Source organism: Oncorhynchus masou, chromosome 21 (assembly GCF_036934945.1).
Source record: "Oncorhynchus masou masou isolate Uvic2021 chromosome 21, UVic_Omas_1.1, whole genome shotgun sequence".
In the NCBI taxonomy this organism is placed as follows: domain Eukaryota; kingdom Metazoa; phylum Chordata; class Actinopteri; order Salmoniformes; family Salmonidae; genus Oncorhynchus; species Oncorhynchus masou.
In genome coordinates, this window is record NC_088232.1 from 50211875 (window position 1) to 50235215 (window position 23341).

The 23341-nt window shown below is 45.5% G+C and overlaps 1 protein-coding gene across 1 annotated transcript in view; it reads left to right on the forward strand.

Annotated features, from left to right (window-relative positions):
- LOC135508471 (MAM domain-containing glycosylphosphatidylinositol anchor protein 2-like) overlaps positions 1-23341 on the forward strand; it is a 219020-nt gene that overhangs the window by 83004 nt on the left and 112675 nt on the right. Inside the window, exons 5-6 of the mRNA XM_064928684.1 lie at positions 6079-6211; positions 12041-12310. Coding sequence (XP_064784756.1) covers positions 6079-6211; positions 12041-12310 — 403 coding nt within the window. The remainder of the gene's footprint in view (positions 1-6078; positions 6212-12040; positions 12311-23341) is intronic.

The following is a 23341-nucleotide window of genomic DNA, read 5'->3' on the forward strand; positions in this document are numbered from 1 at the left end:
GTCATTGGCAGCAGAGAACTGGAAGGAAAGGCGGCCAAAGGACGTGTTGGCTTTGGGGATGACCAGTGAGATATACTTGCTGGAGCGCGTGCTACGGGTGCGTGTTGTTATCGTGACCAGTGAGCTAAGGTGGAGCTTTACCTAGCAGAGACTTATAGATGACCTGGAGCCAGTGGGTCTGGCAACGAATATGTAGCGAGGGCCAGCCGACGTGAGCATACAGGTCGCAGTGGTGGGTGGTATATGGGGCTTTGGTGACAAAACGCATGTCACTGTGATAGACTGCATCCAGTTTGCTGAGGAGAGTGTTGGAGGCTATTTTGTAAATGACAACGCCGAAGTCGAGGATCGGTAGGATAGTCAGTTTTACGAGGGTATGTTTGGCGGCGTGAGTGAATGAGACTTTGTTGCGAAATAGGAAGCCGATTCTAGATTTAATTTTGGATTGGAGATGTTTAATATGAGTCTGGAATGACAGTTTAGTCATTAGGTATTTGTAGTTGTCCACATATTCTAAGTCAGAACCGTCCAGAGTATTGATGCTAGTCGGGCGGGCAGGTGCGGGCAGCGATCGGTTGAAAAGCATGCATTTAGTTTTACTAGCGTTTAAGAGCAGTTGGAGGCCACGGAAGGAGTCTTGTATGGCATTGAAGCTCGTTTGGAGGTTTGTTAACACAGTGTCCAAAAAAGGGAAAGATGTATACAGAATGGTGTCATCTGCGTAGAGGTATATCAGGGAATCGCCCGCAGCAAGAGCAACATAATTGATATATACAGAGAAAAGAGTCGGCCCGAGAATTGAACCCTGTGGCACCCCCATAGAGACTGCCAGAGGTCCGGACAACAGGCCCTTCGATTTGACACACTGAACTCCATCTGAGAAGTAGTTGGTGAACCAGGCGAGGCAGTCATTTGAGATTCCAAGGCTGTTGAGTCTGCGGATAAGAATGCGGTGATTGACAGAGTCGAAAGCCTTGTTCAGGTCGATGAAGATGGCTGCACAGTACTGTCTTTTATCGATGGCGGTTATGATGTCGTTTAATTTCTTGAGCGTGGCTTAGGTGCACCCATGACCAGCTCGGAAACCGAATTGCACAGCGGAGAAGGTACGTGGGATTCGAAATGGTCAGTGATCTGTTTATTAACTTGGTTTTCGAAGAGTTTAGAAAGAGTTTAGAAAGGCAGGGCAGGATGGATTTAGATCTGTAACAGTTTGGGTCTCGAGTGTCACCCCCTTTTAAGAGGGGGATGACCGCAGCAGCTTTCCAATCTTTAGGGATTTCGAACGATACGAAAGAGAGGTTGAACAGACTGTTAATATGGGTTGCAACAATGGCTACGGATAATTTTAGAAAGAGGGTCCAGATTGTCGAGCCCACCGGATTTGTACGGGTCCAGGTTTTGCAGTTCTTTCAGAACATCTGCTATCTGGATTTGGATGAAGGAGAAGCTGGGAGGCTTGGGCAAGTAGCTGCGGGGGGTGTGGAGCTGTTGGCCGGGGTTGGGGTAGCCAGGAGGAATGCATGGCCAGCATGACTTCCCTGAAAAATTGCATATCGCTGGGACTATACGATGCTAGTGCAGTTCGCCACAGGATGTGTTTGTGCTGGTCGAGGGCAGTCAGGTCTGCAGTGAACCAAGGGCTATATCTGTTTTTAGTTCTACATTTTTTGAAAGGGCATGCTTATTTAAGATGGTGAGGAAAGCACTTTTAAAGAACAGCCAGGAATCCTCTACCGACGGGATGACGTCAATATCCTTCCAGTATACCCGGGCCAGGTCGATTAGAAAAGCCTGCTCGCAGAATTGTTTTAGGGAGTGTTTGAAGATAAAGGAGAGCCGCACACTCTAAGAGCTCAGGTGCAAAAATGTAATGTCCAATGTTTCGACAGACAAGCTGTCTTCATCAGGGTATAATCACAAACACTGCAGGGTGACTCGTTTATATAGTGCCAAAATACATACACAGGTTTCTGTAATCATGGCCAAGTATGGCCTAATATCATTGGTTAATTCTCAAATATTAAAATGACATGCAAAGAACAACCTACAAAAAACAAATGGATAGCATACAATCATAGATTCAATTTAGACTACATAAGCCTACAAATAATTACAATGGAAAAGTCACAATAATCACAAGAATGGCTGCTGATCAAAGTCTACATTGAGACCGAAGGGTGCAAGGGTCTTTCTATTCTGGTTAGGGCCAGTTTGCGCTGTTCTGTAAAGGCAGTAATACACAGCGTTGTACGAGATCTTGAATTTCTTGGCAATTTCTCGCATTGAATAGCCTTCATTTTTCAGAACAAGAATAGAATGACAAATTTCAGAAGAAAGGTCATTGTTTTGCCTCCCGGGTTGCGCAGTGGTTAAGGGCGCTGTACTGCAGCGCCAGCTGTGCCACCAGAGACTCTGGGTTCGCGCCCAGGCTCTGTTGTAAACCGGCCGCGACCGGGAGGTCCGTGGGGCGACGCACAATTGGCATAGCGTCGTCCGGTTTAGGGAGGGCTTGGCCGGTAGGGATATCCTTGTCTCATCGCCGGGCGCAGTGCGCGCCAACCAAGGTTGCCAGGTGCACGGTGTTTCCTCCGACACATGCGCGCTGTGTTAAGAAGCATTGCGGCTTGGTTGGGTTGTGTATCGGAGGACGCATGACTTTCAACCTTCGTCTCTCCCGAGCCCGTACGGGAGTTGTAGCGATGTGACAGGATAGTAGCTACTAACAATTGGATACCACAAAATTGGGGAGAAAAAGGGGGTAAAATTTTAAAGAAAAAAAAGAAAAAAAAGAAGGGTCATTGTTTCTGGCCATTTTGAGCCCGTAATCGAACCCACAAATGCTGATGCTCCAGATACTCAAGTAGTCTAAAGAAGGCTAGTTTAATCAGAACAACAGTTTTCAGCTGTGCTAACATAATTGCAAAAGGGTTTTCTTATGATCAATTAGCCTTTCAAAATGATAAACTTGTATTAGCTAACACAACGTGCCATTGGAACACAGGAGTGATGGTTGCTGATAATAGGTCTCTGTACGCCTATGTAGATATTCCATAAAAAAATCAGCCGTTTCCAGCTACAATAGTCATTTACAACATTAACAATGTCTACGCTTTATTTCTGATCAATTTGATGTTATTTTAATGGACAAAATTTTTTGCTTTTCTTTCCAAATCAAGGACATTTCTCAGTGACCCCAAACTTTTGAACGGTAGTGTATACATTAAATTTGAGATTCTTCAAAGTAGCCACCCTTTGCCTTGATGTTTAAAGCTGTCATCAAGACAAAGAAAAACCCTTCAATGAGCAGGTGGGTCAAAACCTTTGACTGGTACTGTAGGTGTGAAATTTGTTTGGATTTAGAATGGACCATCTTCATGCACCTGTCTTGAAAAGGGTAGCCTTTTGTCATCTATGCACTTAAATAGCGAATGGAGAGCACTTGTCCTGTGGTTCATTTTCATGCCAGCCAGGTCGGCTGTGCTCCTGTTGTAAAGATAAACAATGTGCGTAATATTAGGAAGGTTGAGAAATAAATATGGTAAGCTGATGGGTTCCTCCTTTTTTTTAGTAGAGGCCTTCACTCTGTTTTCTCGCACAATTGCATAGCCTATAGAAACATGAGCTCATGGGCTCTCATGAAGTGTTTGATTAGATTTTTGATTAGATTTGCATTGATGTCAGAGTGATTAGAGGGACAATAGAGTGCTGAGTCCCAGGTAGTTAGCAAGTTTGGTGGGCTACTAATGACCGTGAGCAACATCACAGCTTGGAGAAGAGAAGCCTAATTACCGTGACCAAACAGTCATGTGGAATTTGACTGCCTCCATGACTCGTGACCGCCGATGGGGCGGTAATACGGTCACCGTAACAGCCCTATGTCCAACAGACCTATTGGAATCGGGGCCTCAGGAGGACTTTTCTGGCCTTCAGGTAATTTGAGTTTGAGACCCCTGAGCTAGATCAAACAACCCCCATCCCTCTGATCATTATTTTAGCTATTAAGGAACTCCTAAGTCATTACTTTTCATGCATATTTTTTAGATCAGACTAAGTGTGTTTACCTCCTTCACAGCATTTGGAACGTCTCCCATTGGAACCCTTGAATCCCAAATGGGATGATGTTTCGTGAGGGCAATTTCTGTGAAAGGTTGGAAAATGGCATCTGCCTTTTCAAAACATGTCATCTAGTCTCTTCCCTTTTTGCAAAGTAATCTTCGTTGACAGGAGAGATAAGAGCATTTTGACAATGAGTCGTATGTCTGACATTCCTGGGGGCCTCCCGAGTGGCACAGCAGTCTAAGGTACTGCATCGCAATGCTTGAGGTGTCACTACAGACCCGGGTTCGATCCCAGGCTATGTCACAACCGGCCATGACTGAGAGTCCCATAGGCCGAAGGACAATTGGCCCAGCGTCGTCTGGGTTAGGGGAGGGTTCGGACGGGGGGGTTCATTGCGTTCTAGCGACTCCTTGTGGCGGGCCGGGTGCCTGCATGCTGACACAGGTCGTCAGTTGAACGGTGTTTCCTCATTGGTGCAGCTGGCTTCCGGGGTGAGTGTTAAGGAGTGCGGTTTGGCAGGTCATGTTTCGGAGGACGCGTGACTTGACCTTCGCCTCCACTGATTCCGTTGGGGAGTTTCAGCAATGAGACAAGATAGTAATTGAAATTGGGAGAAAAAACTGGGTAAAATACCAACAACAACAAAAAATGTTCCTGGTAAATGTGGGTTAGGTGCGACATAAAACAAAAAAAAATACACAGAATTGAGTTCGAGAAATAACTGGTGTCTCCAATGCACTGCAATTTCAATGCACTTTTATGACTCAAAGAAGAGTCTTCAACTACATATAAGGTGCTTTTTTGAGCTCTCCTAGCTGTGCTGTTGAGGAACTAGACCAAGTACACTTGTAGCTGTTTTGTTTGGAACACAACCCTGCATCCCCACCATCACACAATTACTGTTGTTTACTGAATCCAAAAATGGTCCATTATAAATAACAATCTGGGTGAGCACGCCTGTTCTATTGCCAACACGATCAACTAAGTTATAAAATATGATATTGCAGTGTTAGGCTTTTACAATGCAATTCAGTGAAACAGGTCATAATTCTGGTGCGCGTAGTTCAGTTATGAGTGCATTCAGGTATGTGTGCCGCGGCAAATGTTCTCCACAATGGACAAACAGGCTCATTGTGTTCAAAACAACCCAGGGTATGACTCCATGTCATCTTGGAACTTTACATCAAACATAGTGATCATAAATCATAAACATCATTCTCATAAATATGAGAAGCGTTATGATATGTAAATGTGATGTGCACATTTGGACTCACGTGTGTTTGGCTGACGTGTATGACATCAAAGCAGTATTTATTATAATACTCAATGTCTAATTTTCAAAATACATTGAGTCCTCTTAAGTTACAGCATTTCCCTCACTCAGACAGCAAAACATTTGCGAAAGTTGGGAAGAGGGAACGGCTCAGAATGTCTGTCAGTCAAAACCCGTACATCGCCAGAGCTCTGACGTTATGTATAGCATGTTGGTGTACAGCCACTGCGTTCCAAATATGCCATTTTCAACCAGTATATGGGTACGAGTGTAAAGGGTTAAAAAATACTTACTAGTCGCCCAAGTACTGGAGCATGCCTTTTTGAACATAAGTAACGTAAGTAGCATATTGTAAGTATGTTGCCAGTGCCACAAAGATGGAGGTATACACGAGGGCAGACAAAACAGCTGTTGTTGGTAAAATAATTGATGTGTGTATTAATAGCACATGTATGCATCTTGACATTTGTTCCAAGCACACCGTTTCAAGCACATCCGAATAGACAGCTAATGAACTTAATGAATTGGAAAGCTTGGTATAAAGATACTACTCCTCGTTTGAAGACTGGGAATGAGCTCATTGTTGAAACGCTGCCAAGGAAGCTCTTTGATGTGTGTGAGATGAAGAGACGAGGTCAATACTACTGCTATCTTACCCTTTTGTAAGACACATTAAGAGCGAGAGGCCTGGGCAAGGCGGTGCAGCACAAGGCGGTGCAACACTGTTTCTTTCTGAGTTGCAGGGGGAGACCAAGATTCTAAAGCTGAAGAACCTTCGACCTCAGGATTACGCCAACTACAGCTGCATCGCCTCGGTCCGGAATGTGTGTGGTATCACCAACAAGAATGTCCTCTTCAAACTCTCCAACAAAACAGGTAAAGCTTTGGGGCGGCTGAGAACCCTGCTTCGTATTGTTTAGCACTCAAACTTCAAGGATCCACTAGTTCCGCCATGAATAGCAATAAGCACCCGTTGTCTCTCTTAATTATAGTCAATTCATCCCGGCTTTGTCCAAAACCTCTCCATTACAGCAAGTAGATCTGCAGTAAGGAGACAGGTGTCTCAATTTACAACCAAATTAAGTGACTGTAATTTAAAAAGGACTGCAGGTATTTGACACTAGAAACACAATTTGTGACTTTTAAGAGGTTCGGGGCCACTAGATTAGGCCCCATCCTTCCTTACCTTCTCCTGAGGTGGGAAGATTTAGCTGAGATTTAGATGTGGTTGCGTAGTAGCAGTTGTCCTCTCTGTTGGCCAGATGTCTCCACTTTAACCCCTGATTGCTCTCCAAGTTCCCCTAGGGGACACCTCCAATCATGTTCCGGGGTTATACAGTGTATTCGGAAAGTATTCAGACCCCTTGACTTTGTCTACATTTTGTTGAGTTACAGATTCATTCGAAAATTTATGAAATCATTTTTTCTCCCCTCATCAATCTACACACAATACCACATAACAAAGCAAAAACAAGTTTTGAGACATTTTTTCAAACGATTACATTTACATAACTATTCATACACTTTACTCAGTACTTCGTTGAAGCATATTTGACAGTGATTACAGCCTTGAGTCATCTTGGGTATGACGCTACAAGCTTGGCACCCCTGTATTTGGGGGGTTTCTCCCATTCTCCTCTTCAGATCCTCTCAAGCTCTGTCAGGTTGGATTGGAGTGTCGCTGCAAAGCTCCAGAGATGTTTGATCGGGTTCGAGTCTGGGCTCTGGCTGGGCCACTCAAGGACATTCAAAGAATTGTCCCAAAGTCACTCTTGCTTTGTCTTGGCTGTGTGCTTAGGGTCATTGTCCTGTTAGAAGGTGAACTTCATGCGGGCTGCCATGTGCCTTGGTCACTTTACCATAAAGGCCTGATTGGTGGAGTGCTGCAGAGATTATTGTCCCCCTGGAAGGTTCTCCCATCTCCACAGAGGAACTCTGGAGCTCTGTCAGAGTGACCATCGGGTTCTTGGTCACCTTCCTGACCAAGGCCCTTCTCCCCCGATTGCTCAGTTTTGCCGGGCGACCAGCTCTATCACATGAAATCATATCAAAGTTTATTTGTCAGGTGCGCCGAATACAACAGGCGTGGACTTTACATCGAAATTCTTACTTACAAGCCCTAACCAACGGTGCAATTTTTAAGTAAAAAATTGGTATTAGGTAACAATTGATAAGTACAGAAAAAGAAAGAAAACAGTGAAAATAACAGTAGCGAGGCTATATACAGGGGGTACTGGTACAGAGTCAATGTGCGGGGGCACCGGTTAGTCTGGCTAATTGAGGTAATTTGTACATGTAGGTATAGTTAAAGTGACTATGCATAGATGATAAACAGAGAGTAGCAGCAGCGTAAAAGAGGCGTTTGGGGGGCGTTCCTGGACACAATGCAAATAGTCCGGGTAGGTATAGGATTACCTGTTCAGGAGTCTTATGGCTTTGGGGTAAAAGCAGTTTAGTATCTTTTGGTCCTAGACTAGGCGTTCCACTACCGCTTGCCATGCGGTAGCATAGAGAACAGTCTATGACCGGGGTGGCTGGTGTCTTTGACAATTCTTAGGGCCTTCCTCTGACACCGCCTGGTGATGAGGTCCTGGATGGCAGGCAGCTGAGCCCCAGTGATGTACTGGGCCATACGCACTAGCCTCTGTAGTGCCTTGCGGTCGGAGGCAGAGCAGTTGCCGTACCAAGCAGTGATGCAACCAGTCAGGATGCTCTCGATGTTGCAGCTGTATAACTCTTTGAGGATCTGAGGACCCATGACACATCTTTTCAGTCTCCCGAGGGGGAATAGGTTTTGTCATGCCTTCTTAATGACTCTTGGTGTGTTTGGACCATTCTAGTTTGTTGGTGATGTGGACACCAAGGAACTTGAAGCTCTCAACCTGCTCCACTACAGTCCCGTTGATGACAATGGGTGCGTGCTCGGCCCTCCTTTTCCTGTAGTCCACCATCATCTCCTTTGTCTTGATCACATTGAGGGATAGGTTGTTATTCTGGCACCACACGGCCAGGTCTCTGACCTCCTCCCTATAGGCTGCCTCGACGTTGTCGGTGATCAGGCCTACCACTGTTGTGTCGTCTGCAAACTTAATTATGGTGTCGTGCCTGGCCATGCAGTTGTGGGTGACCAGGGAGTACAGGAGAGGGGACTGATGGGCTCCAGTGTTGAGGATCAGTGTGGCAGATGGGTTGCTTCCTGTCCTCACCACCTGGGGGCGGCCCGTCAGGAAGTCCAGGATCCAGTTGCAGAGGGAGGTGTTTAGTCCCAGGATCCTTAGCTTAGTGATGAGCTTTGAGGGCATCATTGTGTTGAACGCTGAGCTGTAGTCAATGAATAGCATTCTCACGTAGGTGTTCCTTTTGTCCAGGTGGGAAAGGGCAGTGTGGAGTGCAATAGAGATTGCATCATCTGTGAATCTGTTTGAGCAGTATGCAAATTGGAGTGGGTCTAGAGTTTCTGGGATAATCGTGTTAATGTGAGCCATGACCGGCCTTTCAAAGCACCTCATGGCTATGGATGTGAGTGCTACGGGTCTGTAGTCATTTAGGTAGGTTACCTTAGTGTTCTTGGGCACAAGGACTATGGTGGGCTGCTTGAAACATGTTGGTATTACAGACTCAATCAGGGACATGTTGAAAATGTCAGTGAAGACACCTGCCAGTTGGTCAGCACATGCCCGGAGCACACGTCCTGGTAATCCATCTGGCCCAGCGGCCTTGTGAATGTTGACCTGTTTAAAGTCGTCCGCAATAGCCGTCCGGAACAGCTGATGCTCTCATGCATTGGAAAATGGCATCATGCAGACATTGTTTGGTACACTTCCCCAGATCTGTGCCTTGACACAATCCTGTCTCAGACCTCTACTGACAATTCCTTCTACCTCATGGCTTGGTTTTTGCTCTGACATGCACTGTCAACTGTGGGACCTTATATAGACAGGTGTGTGCATTTCCAAATTATGTCGAATTAATTTCATTTACCACAGGTGGACTCCAGTCAAAGATGATCAATGGAAACAGGATGCACCTGAACTCAATTTCGAATCTCATTGCAAAGGGTCTGAATACTTATGTAAATAAGGTATTTCTGTTTATTTTATTTTTAATAACATTTGCAAAAATGTTCAAAAACCTGTTTTAGCTTTGTAATTATGGGGTATTGTCAGTGTATTGATGAAAAAATTATTTATCAATTTTAGAATAAGGCTCTTATGTAGCAAAATGTGAAAAATTCAAAGGGTCTGAATTCTTTCCGAATGCACTGTATATTCCATATTCCTAAGTAAATACTCCATGGCCCCCTAGCGCTGCTTTGTGGCTCCCACAACGCCTGTTGTTGTTCCCCAATGATGACCTTTGGCCCTTCTGCGATCTGCATTTTCCTCTCTGATGCTTCAGCCACACATAAGACCAATAATGATAAAGGTCCCAATACACCGCCCTGCATGTTTCCTGCTCTGGCCCTTTCCCCCGCAAACCACATTGATGGAATTTACAGTGTACGTCAGCAGGCTAACTTATGCCATGCTCGTATAGACATGTAATCCCACTACTTGGAATGGAGAAGCCATGTGTCTATGGATATTCCAGCCTGCATATTTGGTTTCTTGGATGTTGTGGGAACGTACGTTTTTGGTTTTCTATTAGTTCTGGGAACGAAGCCATATGTTTCCTGACCGGTAAAACGGAATGTTTTTTAAACATTCTGACAATGTAACAGAAAAGGTTCCGAGAACTTTTTACTATGGTTCACTGAAAGTTTTCTTAGGAGATTTTATTTACATTCTGAGAACGGAAATTCTGAGAACATTCTCTAAATGTTGTGAATGTTTTAAATGAAATGTAAAGGCTTTTTGGAGGTTTTTGAATAACTTCCTGTTCACTGAATGTTTCAATAAGACTGCTAGCTTAGTTTAACTCGTTTGAACTCCAAGCATAGATGGGACACGTGGAAATATATTTCTTAGGCATTTTATTGTGACACAGCATCAGTGAGATTTAAACATATGATCTTCTGTTCTATATCCGTGGAATTAGTCCACTGTGCCACAAGGATGGAGCTAGCAATCCTTTTTTTACTCATACAAAGCTGTAGTCTATTCAAACAGACGCCATTTTAAAGGAAACAAGCACTCATTAAATCAAGTGAACACACCTGAACACACTTAACAGGATGTAGGATAGAGTTTTGTTGACGCTGAGAATGGAATGAACATTCTTAGAACATTCTCTGAATGTTACTAAAGTTTTTTTATATTGCAAAAGAACAAAGTTCTCTGAATGTTCTGAGAACATTACTTTGAAATAGAACCATGAGGAAAACTGTAGGAAACGTTATGCTGAAGTACTGAAATTCCCACAAAAGAACAATGTTTCTTAAGGTTCTCTGAACATTCTGTGAACATGGGGAAACCTGTATGATACGTTATACGTTAGGAAACCATTCCCAGACCCCTGTGGGAAGGTTTAGATGCAAAATAACCATTAGACAACCATGCTCACACCAAGCTCTAAGAAACATATGGTTCTCAGAACATTATGTGTTAGCTGGGTTATGAGCTTACACCCTAATACCAACTATATAGCTACACCATAGAACCAAATGTCAACTAGGATATTGGTTTTCAGGAAACCGAAAAATCATGATTGACTTTCTATCAGATTGGACGTTGTGACAAAGGTACCATTTCAGAGCATCATTAAGAGGTAAAAACTACTCAGTGTTCAGCAGTTACAGTACCTATTGACTTGTTTGTTGACTATTGACACATTTCCTAGGGACAGAGGTATGTAACATACAGTAAATGGTATTGTAATGTGGGATGTGACAAATAACGAGGAACAATTGTTCCTCTGATTTATCGTCCCTGATTATTTGTACAGATTTCACAGTTGTGCGCATTTGAATTTCGAAGTGGAGGGGACATTTGGCCCATAGACTTGGCCGAAACATGCTGATTATTTGTACAGATTTCACAGTTGTGGCATTTGAACATTTGGCCCATAGACTTGGCCGAAACATGCTGATTATTTGTACAGATTTCACAGTTGTGCGCATTTGAATTTCGAAGTGGAGGGGACATTTGGCCCATAGACTTGGCCGAAACATGCTGATTATTTCTACAGATTTCACAGTTGTGCGCATTTGAATTTCGAAATGGAGGGGACATTTGTCCCAAACACGCAAAGAGAGAGAGAGGGTGGAGCTATTTCCCTGCTTCCGCCACTAATTCTAGTTTCACTTTTCATACCTCTCATCTAAAGAACCTAATTGAGTTGCTGGCGGGTGATTTTAATTACATTTTTTTTCGAGATAACTTATTAACATTGACACAGACATAAAACATGTGAAAAAAAATCTGATTTAAAAAAACAAAACTGGTACAAAGACACCTTATGGAACAGCAAGGACCATGAAGAGACACACATACAGGTACAGACACACGCATAAGCACTAGCACACACACTCTACACACACGTCCATTATAATATTGTTTTATGGTGGTATTGTACATTTTGTATTGTAGATATGTAGTGGTGTAATAGTGTTACATGATGTACTGTTTTATCTTTTGTTTTATATGTAATGTAAGGGCCTTAATGTGTTTGGACCCCAGGAAGAGTAGCTGCTGCCTTGGCAACAGCTAATGAGGATCCCTAATAAATACAAATATAATGTTTTCAATTTTAATCTTGTGTTTTCAGCATCCCCCACCATTAAGTTGCTGGTGGAGGACCCCATCGTGGTGAACCCCGGGCAGACCGTGACCCTGGTGTGTGTGACCTCCGGGGGTGATCCCACACCCACACTCACCTGGGTGCACAGCGCAGACGAGCTGCCCAAGAAGAGCGTCCTTAACGGAGGGACCCTCACGTTGCCCGCCATCTCCATAGAAGAAGCAGGCGTTTACAGCTGTGTGGCCAGTAACAACGTGGGCAACCCGGCTAAGAAGTCTACCACCATTGTGGTCCGAGGTAAGGCCTTGGAGGTGTAGGGTAATAGGTTGATCTCAGATAAGCCCTCAGTTATTGCCATTTATACCGGATAAGCTCCCAAAATATTCCCAAAATATTCCTTAGGTAGCCTAAGGAAAAGCCTAGCTACGATGATCCAAGGGCCAAACTTTCACATCATTCACACATTGAGGTCAATGGAAGATTTGCACAAACACTGAAGTTACATTCACACATATCTCAAGTTAGAATTCAGGCCTAATAAATTACCCATGGTAGTATCCATTCTATCCAGTATCCATTCTAAAAGGTCATATCAGATGTTTATTGTTGAATTAAATGTGTGAAGAATGCTTGTAAACTGGTGTATTCAGACCAAATATCACCAGTGTGTGTTTGATTCCCCACTAATAGCCTTGCCGCTGGGCTGTGTGTGTAATCAGTGAAGGACTATCTGGTACAGGGATATAACGACCCTCGACCCCCGGGGGACAATGACGAAAATGAAAGAAAAGAAACACAGGCTTACTGTTTGGTGCTCCCAGTAGTGCTCCCACTAGTGTTCTCAGTAGTGCTCCCACTAGTGTTCTCAGTAGTGCTCCCACTAGTGCTCCCTGTAGTGCTCCCACTAGTGTTCTCAGTAGTGGTCCCACTAGTGTTCTCAGTAGTGCTCCCTCTAGTGCTCCCTGTAGTGCTCCCACTAGTGTTCTCAGTAGTGCTCCCACTAGTGTTCCCACTAGTGCTCCCTGTAGTGTTCCCACTAGTGCTCCCTGTAGTGTTCCCTGTAGTGTTCCCACTAGTGTTCCCACTAGTGCTCCCTGTAGTGCTCCCACTAGTGTTCTCAGTAGTGCTCCCACTAGTGTTCTAAGTAGTGCTCCCACTAGTGTTCTCAGTAGTGCTCCCACTAGTGTTCCCACGAGTGTTCCCAGTAGTGCTCCCGGTAGTGTTTCCTGTAGTGTTTCCTGTAGTGCTCCCTGTAGCGTTTCCTGTAGTGTTCCCTGTAGTGTTTCCTGTAGTGCTCCCAGTAGTGTTCCCACTAGTGTTCCCACTGGTGCTCCCTGTAGTGTTCCCACTAGTGTTCCCCGTAGTGCTCCCGGTAGTGTTTCCTGTAGTGTTTCCTGTAGTGTTTCCTGTAGTGTTCCATGTAGTGCTCCCGGTAGTGTTTCCTGTAGTGCTCCCTGTAGTGCTCCCGGTAGTGTTTCCTGTAATGTTTCCTGTAGTGTTCCCACTAGTGTTCCCAGTAGTGCTCCCGGTAGTGTTTCCTGTAGTGTTTCCTGTAGTGTTTCCTGTAGTGTTCCCACTAGTGTTCCCTGTAGTGTTCCCTGTAGTGTTTCCTGTAGTGTTCCCTGTAGTGCTCCCAGTAGTGTTTCCCGTAGTGCTCCCTGTAGTGTTCCCTGTAGTGTTCCCTGTAGTGTTTCCTGTAGTGATCCCTGTAGTGTTCCCTGTAGTGTTCCCTGTAGTGTTCCCTGTAGTGTTTCCAGTAGTGTTCCCTGTAGTGTTCCCTGTAGTGTTCCCTGTAGTGTTCCCTGTAGTGTTCCCTGTAGTGCTCCCTGTAGTGTTCCCTGTAGTGTTCCCTGTAGTGTTCCCTGTAGTGTTTCCAGTAGTGTTCCCTGTAGTGTTCCCTGTAGTGTTCCCAGTAGTGCTCCCTGTAGTGTTCCCTGTAGTGTTCCCTGTAGTGTTCCCTGTAGTGTTTCCAGTAGTGTTCCCTGTAGTGTTCCCTGTAGTGTTCCTGTAGTGTTCCCAGTAGTGTTCCCTGTAGTGCTCCCTGTAGTGTTCCCTGTAGTGTTTCCTGTAGTGTTTCCTGTAGTGATCCCTGTAGTGTTCCCAGTAGTGTTCCCTGTAGTGTTCCCACTAGTGTTCCCTGTAGTGTTTCCTGTAGTGATCCCTGTAGTGTTCCCACTAGTGTTCCCTGTAGTGTTTCCTGTAGTGCTCCCAGTAGTGTTTCCTGTAGTGTTTCCTGTAGTGTTTCCTGTAGTGATCCCTGTAGTGTTCCCAGTAGTGTTCCCTGTAGTGTTTCCAGTAGTGTTCCCTGTAGTGCTCCCTGTAGTGCTCCCTGTAGTGTTCCCTGTAGTGATCCCTATAGTGTTCCCAGTAGTGTTCCCTGTAGTGTTTCCAGTAGTGTTCTCTGTAGTGTTCCCTGTAGTGCTCCCTGTAGTGTTCCCTGTAGTGCTCCCTGTAGTGTTCCCACTAGTGTTCCCTGTAGTGTTCCCTGTAGTGTTTCCTGTAGTGTTTCCAGTAGTGTTCCCTGTAGTGCTCCCTGTAGTGTTCCCTGTAGTGCTCCCTGTAGTGTTCCCACTAGTGTTCCCTGTAGTGTTCCCTGTAGTGTTTCCTGTAGTGTTTCCTGTAGTGCTCCCAGTAGTGTTCCCTGTAGTGTTTCCACTAGTGTTCCCTGTAGTGTTCCCTGTAGTGTTCCCTGTAGTGTTCCCTGTAGTGTTCCCTGTAGTGTTCCCTGTAGTGCTCCCAGTAGTGTTTCCTGTAGTGTTTCCTGTAGTGTTCCCTGTAGTGTTCCCAGTAGTGTTCCCAGTAGTGTTCCCAGTAGTGTTCCCTGTAGTGCTCCCAGTAGTGCCACCAGTAGTGTTTCCTGTAGTGTTTCCTGTAGTGTTTCCTGTAGTGCTCCCTGTAGTGCTCCCAGTAGTGTTCCCACTAGTGTTCCCACTAGTGTTCCCACTAGTGTTCCCACTAGTGTTCCCTGTAGTGTTCCCTGTAGTGTTCCCTGTAGTGTTTCCTGTAGTGCTCCCAGTAGTGCTCCCAGTAGTGTTTCCTGTAGTGTTACCTGTAGTGCTCCCAGTAGTGTTTCCTGTAGTGCTCCCTGTAGTGTTCCCAGTAGTGTTTCCTGTAGTGTTTCCTGTAGTGTTTCCTGTAGTGCTCCCAGTAGTGCTCCCAGTAGTGTTTCCTGTAGTGTTTCCTGTAGTGTTTCCTGTAGTGTTCCCTGTAGTGTTCCCTGTAGTGTTTCCTGTAGTGTTTCCTGTAGTGTTTCCTGTAGTGTTCCCTGTAGTGTTTCCTGATGTGTTTCCTGTAGTGTTTCCTGTAGTGTTTCCTGTAGTGTTTCCTGTAGTGTTCCCAGTAGTGCTCCCTGTAGTGCTCCCTGTAGTGTTCCCACTAGTGTTCCCACTAGTGTTCCCACTAGTGTTCCCAGTAGTGTTCCCAGTAGTGTTCCCAGTAGTGTTCCCTGTAGTGTTTCCTGTAGTGCTCCCTGTAGTGTTCCCTGTAGTGTTCCCTGTAGTGCTCCCTGTAGTGTTCCCTATAGTGTTCCCTGTAGTGTTCCCTGTAGTGTTCCCTGTAGTGTTCCCTGTAGTGTTTCCTGTAGTGTTTCCTGTAGTGTTCCTGTAGTGTAGTGTTCCTGTAGTGTTCCCTGTAGTGTTCCCTGTAGTGTTCCCTGTAGTGTTCCCTGTAGTGTTCCCTGTAGTGTTCCCTGTAGTGTTTCCTGTAGTGTTCCCTGTAGTGTTCCCTGTAGTGTTCCCTGTAGTGTTCCCTGTAGTGTTCCCTGTAGTGTTCCCTGTAGTGTTCCCTGTAGTGTTCCCTGTAGTGTTCCCTGTAGTGTTCCCTGTAGTGTTTCCTGTAGTGTTTCCTGTAGTGTTCCCTGTAGTGTTTCCTGTGGTGATCCCTGTAGTGTTCCCACTAGTGTTCCCACTAGTGTTCCCTGTAGTGTTCCCTGTAGTGTTCCCTGTAGTGTTTCCTGTAGTGTTCCCTGTAGTGTTCCCTGTAGTGTTGTTTCCTGTAGTGTTTCCTGTAGTGTTCCCTGTAGTGTTCCCTGTAGTGTTCCCTGTAGTGTAGTGTTTTCCTGTAGTGTCCCTGTAGTGTTCCCTGCAGTGTTTCCTGTAGTGTTCCCTAGTGTTCCAGTAGTGTTCCCTGTAGTGTTCCCACTAGTGTTCCCCCTGTAGTGTTCCCTGTAGTGTTCCCTGTAGTGTTCCCTGTAGTGTTCCCTGTAGTGTTTCCTGTAGTGTTCCTGTAGTGTTTCCTGTAGTGTTTCCCCTGTAGTGTTTCCTGTAGTGTTCCCTGTAGTGTTCCCTGTAGTGTTCCCTGTAGTGTTCCCTGTAGTGTTCCCTGTAGTGTTCCCTGTAGTAGTTCCCAGTAGTGTTCCCTGTAGTGTTCCCTGTAGTGTTCCCTGTAGTGTTTCCCCTGTAGTGTTTCCTGTAGTGTTCCCAGTGTTTCCTGTAGTGTTCCCTGTAGTGTGTTCCCTGTAGTGTTTCCTGTAGTGTTTCCTGTAGTGTTCCCTGTAGTGTTCCCTGTAGTGTTTCCTGTAGTAGTTCCCTGTAGTAGTTCCTGTAGTGTTTCCTGTAGTGTTCCCTGTAGTGTTCCCTGTAGTGTTTCCTGTAGTGTTCCCTGTAGTGTTTCCTGTAGTGTTCCCTGTAGTGTTTCCTGTAGTGTTCCCTGTAGTGTTCCCTGTAGTGTTCCCTGTAGTGTTCCCTGTAGTGTTCCCTGTAGTGTTCCCTGTAGTGTTCCCTGTAGTGTTCCCTGTAGTGTTCCCAGTAGTGTTCCCTGTAGTGTTCCCTGTAGTGTTCCCACTAGTGTTCCCCGTAGTGTTCCCTGTAGTGTTCCCTGTAGTGTTCCCCGTAGTGTTCCCTGTAGTGTTCCCAGTAGTGTTCCCTGTAGTGTTTCCTGTAGTGATCTTTTTTTGCGAGGAAAAAGGAAAAGACAACATGTCTACCAGCACGCCTCTTTTATTGATTCCTATGTAATGATGTTTTTTCTAACCAGACTCCTGTCATATACTCTTGGATGTTTGTGATGCTACTTTACCTCCTCAAATGAACTAGAAATACTTATTCGACAGAGAAGAGCAAACGATCTACTTTATAACCCACCCACCCCTTTCTCTTGCCTCGGACAAGCACCCACTCAGACTCCATCTAGGAAGAAGCTGTGAGTCCTATTCTAACGGGGCTGGACTATATGTGATCTATCATGGCTCGCTACGTTAATGGTTTACGTTAGTATGTTTGTGCGGTCATTAGTACGATCTGAAGTTAATTTGGCTTCATGCGCCTTTAATCATCTTTCTGTCACAAATGTCAGTCATCAAGCAACGTTTCTAGACAGCCAGCTAACAGAATTGTGGGTAACTGACCCCCCCCAAAAAGTAATTTTCATTCCATGTGAGGCTCAGATGAACCTGTAACTTGCAGGGGCCACTGCAGCTGTAGCATCTTATTTCACAGTCACGCCCTCTCCAAAGCGGATCGTCTGTGTGCAGAAATCTGCTGGCACCTCGGGACGGATATAAGCTGCAGGTTTTGAGAGGGGATCCATTAATGTCTGTGGAGTCAGTGGAGTCAGTCTTGGGCTCTGACAGCACACTAAGTCGGATAACTGAAAGCTCCACATTTGCATTGGGAAGGAAGAGAGAGAGAGAGAGAGAGAGTGTGTGTGTGTGTGTGTGTGTGTGTGTGTGTGTGTGTGTGTGTGTGTGTGTGTGTGTGTGTGTGTGCGTGCGCATGTGTAAAAGGAGCGGTGGTTAGTTAAGGGGAGTCAGATGTTTTACCAAGGCAGGAGATCAGTCTGTTGAGAGAAGGACTAGAGGCAGCTCACGCCAGGGTGGTAGAATACCCAGGTCAGGCTTTACTCAGCTAGAGACCAGGGTGGTAGAATACCCAGGTCAGGCTTTTACTAGAGACCAGGGTGGCTAGAAGAGTCAGACCAGGGTGGTAGAAGACCCAGGTCAGGACCAGGGTGGTAGAAGACCCAGGTCAGGCTTTACTCAGCTAGAGACCAGGGTGGTAGAAGACCCAGGTCAGGCTTTTCAGCTAGAGACCAGCTGGTAGAAGACCCAGGAGACCTAGAGAGACCAGGGTGGTAGAAGACCCAGGTCAGGGCTTTACTCAGCTAGAGACCAGGGTGGTAGAAGACCCAGGACAGGCTTTACTCAGCTAGAGACCAGGGTGGTAGAAGACCCAGGTCAGGCTTTACTCAGCTAGAGACCAGGGTGGTAGAAGACCCAGGTCAGGCTTTACTCAGCTAGAGACCAGGGTGGTAGAAGACCCAGGTCAGGCTTTACTCAGCTAGAGACCAGGGTGGTAGAAGACCCAGGTCAGGCTTTACTCAGCTAGAGACCAGGGTGGTAGAAGACCCAGGTCAGGCTTTACTCAGCTAGAGACCAGGGTGGTAGAAGACCCAGGTCAGGCTTTACTCAGCTAGAGACCAGGGTGGTAGAAGACCCAGGTCAGGCTTTACTCAGCTAGAGACCAGGGTGGTAGAAGACCCAGGTCAGGCTTTACTCGGCTGACACCACACTCTCAGCATTTTTTGTTTCCCTACAAAGAAAAACCCATCCATCCATTCCATTCTAAGTATTGTTTTGGTTCTTTGTGGCAAGATTGTGACTCTTAGTCCGTAAAAACCTCAAGCAATGTTGACTACTGTAGTGGGATGTCTAGTAACTGTTAAAATATGATACACTTTGTATTCATGCTCAACGTACTGCATGATCATTACATCACACAACTGTGTGTGCCAGTGTAACCCCATGATATGTCAACATAAGACAGACAGACATAACTCATATTGTTGTTATTCACCAACCAAGGAGATTACAACGTCACCACGGCCGTGTTTTTCTGCCATTTTTGTAGACTCTTGTTATAATGGTTGAATAGAAGACAGCTGTGTCTCCCTCATCCTTTATCAGAGTTCTTTTTACACGGGTTTCAAGGATGACAAAAATAACAGAGAACTGCTCAGACAATAGCCTTGATACGCTCTGTGCAGCTGCTCTGATGGAAGAGGGGTGGTTCATTCAAACTGCTTCTCCCAGATAAGATATCCAGCCTCCAGTGACATGGAGAGACGTTTACAAGCTCTGCCACACTGCCCCGCTGACACGCACAGATGGCAGAATCTCATTTGGGGGGGGGGGGTGTACAGGATGGAGGATAGGCCCAACTGAATAAGCAATATTACAGCTACAGAGGGGGATTGCACTTCAGGTAATCTCACTCCTGCCTGCCACTTTACTCTGGGCCCACTTACGTTTGGGCCTCAATGGTCATTTCAGTAGTGACCTGTCATTGTGCGCTGGGAAAACATCAGAAAAGACAAACATTGGACGATTGTATTGTGGAAGAGTTACTGATGTTAATGGGAGTATATGATGTTTAATAATTATAGTTACAGAATGTGATTCAGGTGTGCCATTTTGGTTTCCTTGGTATTGGTGAATAGGACTGAGGAGACGAAAGGACTGATACTCTGAAAAAGAGACAAACGAGGCAGCCACTGAAAGATGCCTGCACTGTGAAAAAGAGACAAACTGTTGAGTGTTTCCGAGAGTGGAGAGTGGATGTTGTATATCCAGCATCCTGTTTGGAGTAAACTGTCAGGTAATCCCTCAGCCATGATGACACGTTGATCTGACAACATCATCAATAACTTTAGCTAGCGTAATACAACCGGACTGCAAAACGCATCATATATCTTGAGAGAGGGGGCCGTTCAGTACTTCGGTGCTATTAAAGGCGTTCAGCAGACGACGGTGCAGGAGGAAATTTACCTGACTCTGTGGTTTATAACTTATTTAGCAGTTGAGGGGGCAGGCAGGCAAGCAGAGCCAGACTGGAGGTGAGCTGGGCTTGCTGACCATGCACACTGCCATGAAACTCACGTTTTATTTATTTACACATCATCTCCACTCGGTCTGTTTCTCCATGAGGCAAACAGAGTAGGCAGTTGAGATATATTTTGTTTCTTTTTTGGGGGGGTCGGGGGGGGGGACAGTCCAGTTATATGGCATAGCTTCCTTATTATGATGTGAGTCCTGGGTTGGTGGCAGCGCTGAGGTTCGCCTCAGCAGAAAAGGGCGCCCGTCAATGGTCTTCTCTGGCTGTCAGTCAGGTGTTATTGATGAGTGGGTTGCTATCGAAGAAACTGTCCTCATTTAAAAGCAGGTGGAGGAGGATCAGTCAAAGTGCTCTCTGGTTATGTCATATGTTTGCGGGGTTCAAGTCAATAGTGTTTCTGTACTGTATTTCTCTCACTCTCTCTGGGATCTACTGGAGGTGTGTGGGGGGGGGTTATCAGTAAAACGCCACAATGGGGCATTTCCTGGCAAATAGGTTGTTATCTATAAAATGTCACAATACGGTGCAGACCGTTCGATATGGCTGCTGGGGGGCACGAAGACCCCCTCCCCCCAGCTCCACTTAAACCATTGACAACTGCATGCTGTTTTTTCAGGGATTGTTAAATGAATGCTATAACTATTTGATTTTAATACCATCACCTCTTAAAGAGCAGAGTCACAACTACACATTTCAGATGATTCCACGTTTAGCTCTGTCATCAGTTATACGGGAAGTAACTGCATGATTTTCATGATCAGTAAACATCAACTGATCATGTCATTTCAGATACAGTCCGTGAGGGTAGCCTATCCACATGGCATGTAGCTAGTTAGCTAGCTAAGCTAACAACATGTGTCATTTAGCTTGCTTCATCAGAGATTAGGCTTTTGGACAAAGCCTGACATCGGCACGTCCTGGTAAAGTTGTTTGTTGGACTAACGTCATCACCACTATAGATGGCAAGATAATGTAGCCATCTAGTTCATCCCTTTAAAGTTAGCTTGTTAACTAGCCATATTGACACGATCTGTTATTAGCTTGCTAACCAGCCATCTAGTTTATCCTCTGGAAGTTAGCTTGTTAACTAGCCATCTAGTTTATCCCCTGGAAGTTAGCTTGTTAACTAGCCATCTAGTTTATCCCCTGGAAGTTAGCTTGTTAACTAGCCATCTAGTTTATCCCCTGGAAGTTAGCTTGCTAACGAGCCATCTAGTTTATACCCTGGAAGTTAGCTTGTTAACGAGCCATCTAGTTCATCCCCTGGAAGTTAGCTGGTTATCTAGCCATATTGACTTGATCTGTTATTAGCTAGCTAGCCAATTTGATTTGGTCCATCAATCAATGTAGCCTATTCATGTCTGTCAGCAGCAATCGTGATTTAACACTCACATGCTGTCCAGTTTATACACTGCCCTCCGTTTATACAAGTGTAAATAATAATTTTGTAAATTGTAAATAAAATCCTCTATTATACTGATGCTAAAATGTTTATTCTATTCTACTGATCCATTTACTTTATGTTCATATTCTTCTATTTTATTATATCTTATTGTTGCATTTCTAGAAGGAACCTTCTCGCCCCCCAGCAGGAAAATCGAACGCACTGCACCTTATTGTGATGGTTTATCGATAATGACCTATTGGGTTGTATCAAGAAAAAAGAAAAAAATATGTAAAATATATATGTATATATATATATATATATATATATTTAATAATAATAAAGAAGAGATTAAGATGGGCAAAAGAACACAGACACTGGACAGAGGAACTCTGCCTAGAAGGCCAGCATCCCGGAGTCGCCTCTTCACTGTTGAAGTTGAGACTGCTGTTTTGTGGGTACTATTTAATGAAGCTGCCAATTGATGACTTGTGAGGCGTCTGTTTCTCAAACTAGACACTCTAATGTACTTGTCCTCTCGCTCAGTTGTGCACCGGGGCCTCCCACTCCTCTTTCTATTCTGGTTAGTGCCAGTTTGTGCTGTTCTGTAAAGGGAGTACTAGTATACAGCATTGTATGAGATCTTCAGTTTCTTGGCTATTTCTCAAATGGAATATCCTTCATTTCTCAGAACAAGAATAGGCTGACAAGTTTCAGAAGAAAGTTCTTTGTTTTTAGCCATTTTGAGCCTGCAATCGAACCCACAATGCTGGTGCTCCAGATACTGAACTAGTCTAAAGAAGGCCAGTATTATTGCTTCTTTAATCAGAACAACAGTTTTCAGCTGTACTAACATAATTAAAAAAGGGTTTTCTATTGATCAATTAGCCCTTTAAAATGATAAACTTGGATTAGCTAACACAACGTGCCATTGGAACACAGGACTGTTCATTAGCAATGTCTACACTGTATTTCGGATCAATTTGATGTTATTTTAATGGACAAAAATGTAGCTTTTCTTTCAACAACAAGGACATCTCTAAGTGACCCCAAACTTTTGAACGGTAGTGTATGTTGTGAATTCACTTTTTTAAAGCCGTGCCTGCCAATCCCTGTGTCACACACATTATCTCTCCCACTGAATGAATTGTGTAACCCTGCCATTCCATCTCTCCTATACTCATACCTGATGAGCACAGAGTACACTGCAGGCGCTTCAGTGGCAGAAAGGAAAGCACTGTGGGACCGTGATTACCATTTGGAGAGATAGACACGCTGTTTCTGATGCTCTCTCCTCTGATCTCCCCTCCTCCCATCCCTTTTCCTCTCCTCTGCTCTCCCCTCCACCCATCCATTCTCCTCTGATCTCCCCTCCTCCCATCCCTTTTTCTCTCCTGCTCTCCCCTCCACCCATCCATTCTCCTCTGATCTCCCATCCATTCTCCTCTGATCTCCCCTCCACCCATCCATTCTCCTCTGATCTCCCCTCCTCCCATCCCCTTTCCTCTGCTCTGCTCTCCCCTCCACCCACCCCTTCTCTGCTCTTCCTCTCCTTCCCTTTTCTCCCCTCCCGTCCTCTCCTTTCCCCTGCTCTGTTCCGCTCTCTTCTCTGCCTTCTCCTCCCATCATCTCTCTCCTCTCCTCTCCTCCTTCCCATCACCTCACCCTCTTCATTCCTTTCTTCCTCTCTCCCCTACTTCCCCTCCTCCCTCTTCTTCACTCCTCTCTTCTCCTCGCCTCCTCCTTTTTCCTCTCCCCCCCTCCCTCATCCTCTCCCTTTATCCCTCTTCCTCTCCCGTCCGCCCTCTTAAACTCCCCTCCGCCCTCTTAAACTCTCCTCTGCCCTCTTCCTCTCCCCTCCGCCCTCTCCCCTCCGCCCTCTCCCCTACTCCCTCTCCCCTCCGCCCTCTCCCCTCCGCCCTCTCCCCTCCGCCCTCTCCCCTCCGCCCTCTTCCTCTCCCGTCCTCTGCTCTCTCTTCCTCTCCTTTTCTCTCTCCCCTAGACAACTTCTGCAGCTGGCCCCGTCAGCCCATCAGTGTCCACTGGGCTCCGTCTTCACTCTAGGGTCCTGGGCCAGCTATAGCTCTACTCTCACCCACAGCCCTCATTTACAAG